At 41.7% G+C, this 3,742-nt stretch overlaps 1 protein-coding gene across 1 annotated transcript; it reads right to left on the reverse strand.

Annotated features, from left to right (window-relative positions):
• Positions 1–583: 583 nt before the first annotated feature.
• Positions 584–1,115, reverse strand: AKAIN1 (A-kinase anchor inhibitor 1). The gene has a single exon (XM_021712676.1). The coding sequence runs from the start codon at positions 1,113–1,115 to the stop codon at positions 846–848; it is 270 nt and encodes an 89-aa protein (XP_021568351.1). The 3' UTR covers positions 584–845.
• Between the last annotated feature and the right edge of the window lie 2,627 nt (positions 1,116–3,742).

A 3,742-nucleotide genomic window follows, 5' to 3' on the forward strand; every position in this document is an offset into this window, starting at 1 on the left:
ACATAATCAGACCCAAGTGTGAGTATCTCCAGGATCTTAAGGAACCTACAACTCTAGCTGTTTTTCATGGAGTCGCTAAAGCCTCGAGTCATTGGCAACTCATGCATGTAGACTCACTTGTCTTATTTAATCTTGAGATAGGAAAAGAAATCTATATTCCCAAAGTATTTCTACACAAAGTGTAAACACCAATTACCAAATAATTCAAAGAACTGAGACTAAAAGACTGAGTTCTTGAAAAGCCTAAACTCCTCTCTTTTAAAAAGTTACATAAATATTTGCCTTGGTAAGATCCTGAGGGACTCAGTCTTAGAATTTACCTTAGCTTAATTTGACCTTGGACCCAAACTCACTTTATAAAAGCCTTCAATTCCACACTTGAAAACTGAAACTCCATTCCCTCACCTTTTCAGTATGTTTTTTAATATACACTATCAAAAGAACACAGTACTGATATTTCAGAAAATAAAAAAGGAAGAAAGAAAAATTAAAAACCTGCTGGTTAAATTCACAGAAAGAATGTGTAAAAGGCAGAAGTAAATAAACAAGACTTAAGAATTCTTTTTTAAAAAAATAATTAAAAATAAATTGGGCTGCAAACTACTTTTGCAATTACAGTGTCATATTTGGCCCCACTGTGTTTCAGAGGCACTGCATAAATATGAACAGAATTGTCAAAAGCACTTTTTCAAAACAGTGCTTCTCAGCCAGGGGCTAGTGCGAATTCATTCTACTGCTAGGTGCCGATGACACTTTGGTTTGCTTTTGGCAACATTTTGGCAAGGCGTCCTATACTAAGAGGAAGGCTGGAAACCGAGCATGTGACAAGAGCCAAATCCACCCTGTTACTTCTTTTCATGCTTCTTGGTTAACTCCCCCACGCCCAGCTGGAAGCGGCCCCGGTTGTCGCTGGTTCTGTCTTCCCGGCACCGACTCTCCTGGGAGACTTGCCGCACAGCTTGCAGGATGGCGTTCTGCACAATCTGTTTGCTAGCATTCTGCAGCTTCACCTCTTCAGGCTCATTTCCAGCCTTCTCACCTAGCCAAAAAAAAAGAAAGGGAGGGGAAGAGAAATTAATTTCGGGTAGAAAGATGGGAGGGAAGAATGAGACCATAAGAACATGCTAGACTGGCCCAGTTAACTATGAAAGGCTCATTGAAACACATACAGTGAAGGAATTGGTCCCAGGATACCCCTTGAATATCAAAATCCCAGGATGCTTAAGTCCTTCATATAAAATGGTGTAGTATTTGCATGTAACCTATGCACATCCTCTCATATATGTTAAATACTTAATGCAATGTATATGCCATGTATACAGTTGTTATACTGTATTTTTTAATTTGTTACTGTTGTTATTTCTCATTGGGGTTTTCCCACTAGTTTTGATCCATGGTTGTTGAATCTGCAGAATCACAGATATAGACGGTCTACTGCACTGCTTTTGTCTCTCCTTTCTTTCCAACAGAATCTCCATTTTGTTTGCCCCAGTAATGTGTTTGGCCTATCAGTCTCAGAATCCTGGGATCCTTGGCTTCTAGAGGCGGTCATGAGACAGTTGTCGATAATGAGGGCCTTTGGGAAGATTTTTAGAAAACACCCTTCCCCTTTTGCATCTTCCCCTTCTTCAAGACTGCGTGGAATGCAGACATAATGCCTTCAGGCACCACATCCTTTTTTTTTTTTTTTTTTTTGAGTTGGAGTCTCACTCTGTCCCCCAGGCTGGAGTGCAGTGGCATGCTCCCAGCCACCACAGCCTTGAACTGCTGGGCTCCGGCAATCCCTCTGCCTCAGCCTTCCAAGTAGCTGGAACTACAGGTGGGCGCTGCCACGCCCAGCTAATTTTTTATTTATTGGAGACGAGGTCTTGGCAAGTTGCCCAGATGGGTCTCAAACCCGTGGGCTCAGGCAATCCCCAAATGCTCGGATTACAGGCTGAGCCACCAAGCCCAGCCACCACATCCATCTTATAGTAAGCATGGAGATGAAAGTCAACATTCTGGGCATAGCCGAGAAGTAAGAAAGAGCCTAGTTTCGAAGGAAACACTGGGTATCTGCACCAGCCCTGGACCATCCACTTCTGGGCTTTAATGTACACGATGAAAATAGACCTCTTTTTGTTTAATCCACTATTAGTCAGGTTTTATGTTACTTGCTGCCAAACACATGCCAAGCATGTATAATCTCAGGAGAGGAACAGATGATCATATCCATATCGAGCTCGACTCTGCATCTGTCATGACATCACAGGCAATGAAACCATTCATCACAAGCCATCCCCTGGGATCTAGAACTGGGGTTGGCAAAGTTTTTCTATTAAAAAAATCAGACGGGAGATCTTCTAGGCTTTCAGGTCATATGAGCTCTGAAACAATGACCAACTCTGCTATTGTAGCAGAGAATCAGTTATAAGTGAATGTGGATGGTTTTGCTCCAGTCCATTGTATTATTTATTTATTTATTTATTTTTTGAGTTGGAGTCTCAATCTGTCACCTAAGCTGGAGTGCAGTGGCATGATCATGACCACCGCAGCCTTGAGCTGCTGAGCTCAGGCAATCTCTCCTCCTCAGCCTTCCAAGTAGCTGGACCTACAGCACGTGATATCATATCTGGCCACTTTTTAAAAATTTACTGTAGAGACAAGGTCTCACCATTGCCCAGGCTGGTCTTGAACCCCTGGTCTCAGGCAATCCTCTAACCTCCATCTCCCAGAGTGACGAAGAAATCACCATCTCAATTCTCAATTACAGGCTGAGCCACCGAGCCCAGCCTGGATTTTCTCTTATTAAGAAACAAACTTAAGACTAACACATACATGGTAGAATGATCATGAATCCAACATTTGACTAAAGTGCAATCTTGAAGGTCTTAAATTCCACCTACTTATATATAGTAACACACAGAAAATCACCTTTTCAGATATTTCCTCTATTCAAATATGCTGCTACCATGAAAATGTATTTAAGATTGGAAGGGAGGGATTCACCAGGGTTGATCCATTAACAATGGAATTTATACACCCATGAGGAAGACATCATGTAAGAGAATATTGAGTCATTCTGGAAGACCAGACAGCTCTAATCCCTGTAGGCATTGTCACTTATTTAGCATGTTTGTCCATCCCCTGAGAGATTTACAACTTCATAAACAAGGCAAGAATAACCAATTCAGAACAAAGAATAATAATTTAAGAAGCAGGATAAAAGAGCAATCTTCATGAAACTGAGCAGAGGAGTCCGCAGCCATGACATGTGATGGACTAAAACTTTGATGTGGCCAAGAGGAGTACTTTGAAAAACAGTGGACAGTATGAAAAGACATGACGGCATAGCTATCAAGAATATGTGTTTTGAGTCACTTCAGAGCTTTCGAGTCCTTTCTGCTACTTCCAGTCACATAACCTTAGGCAAGATATCTCGCCTCTCTAAGCCTGTTTGCCCATCTGTAAAATGGGCAAGTGGTACCGATTTAGAATGATTGCTAGAAAATTAAATGGCATAATACGTATTAGCACTCAGTGTGGTTCCTGACACATAGCAAGCACTCTGTAACTGTCCACTGTTACGTGTTAGTCAGGGAATAGTAGACTAAGCTGTTACAAAAGAAAAACTAAAAATTGGGACAGCTCACATAGGGAGAGATATTGATCACTCTCTCATGTAACAGTCCAGAGGTACTCTGATATGTAGGTAGCTTTGCTGCACAAGTCACTTCCTCCCATCTTATCCTCTGCCATCTCC

Source organism: Carlito syrichta, unplaced genomic scaffold, assembly GCF_000164805.1.
Source record: "Carlito syrichta isolate Samal-C Ts95f unplaced genomic scaffold, Tarsius_syrichta-2.0.1 Scaffold303602, whole genome shotgun sequence".
In the NCBI taxonomy this organism is placed as follows: domain Eukaryota; kingdom Metazoa; phylum Chordata; class Mammalia; order Primates; family Tarsiidae; genus Carlito; species Carlito syrichta.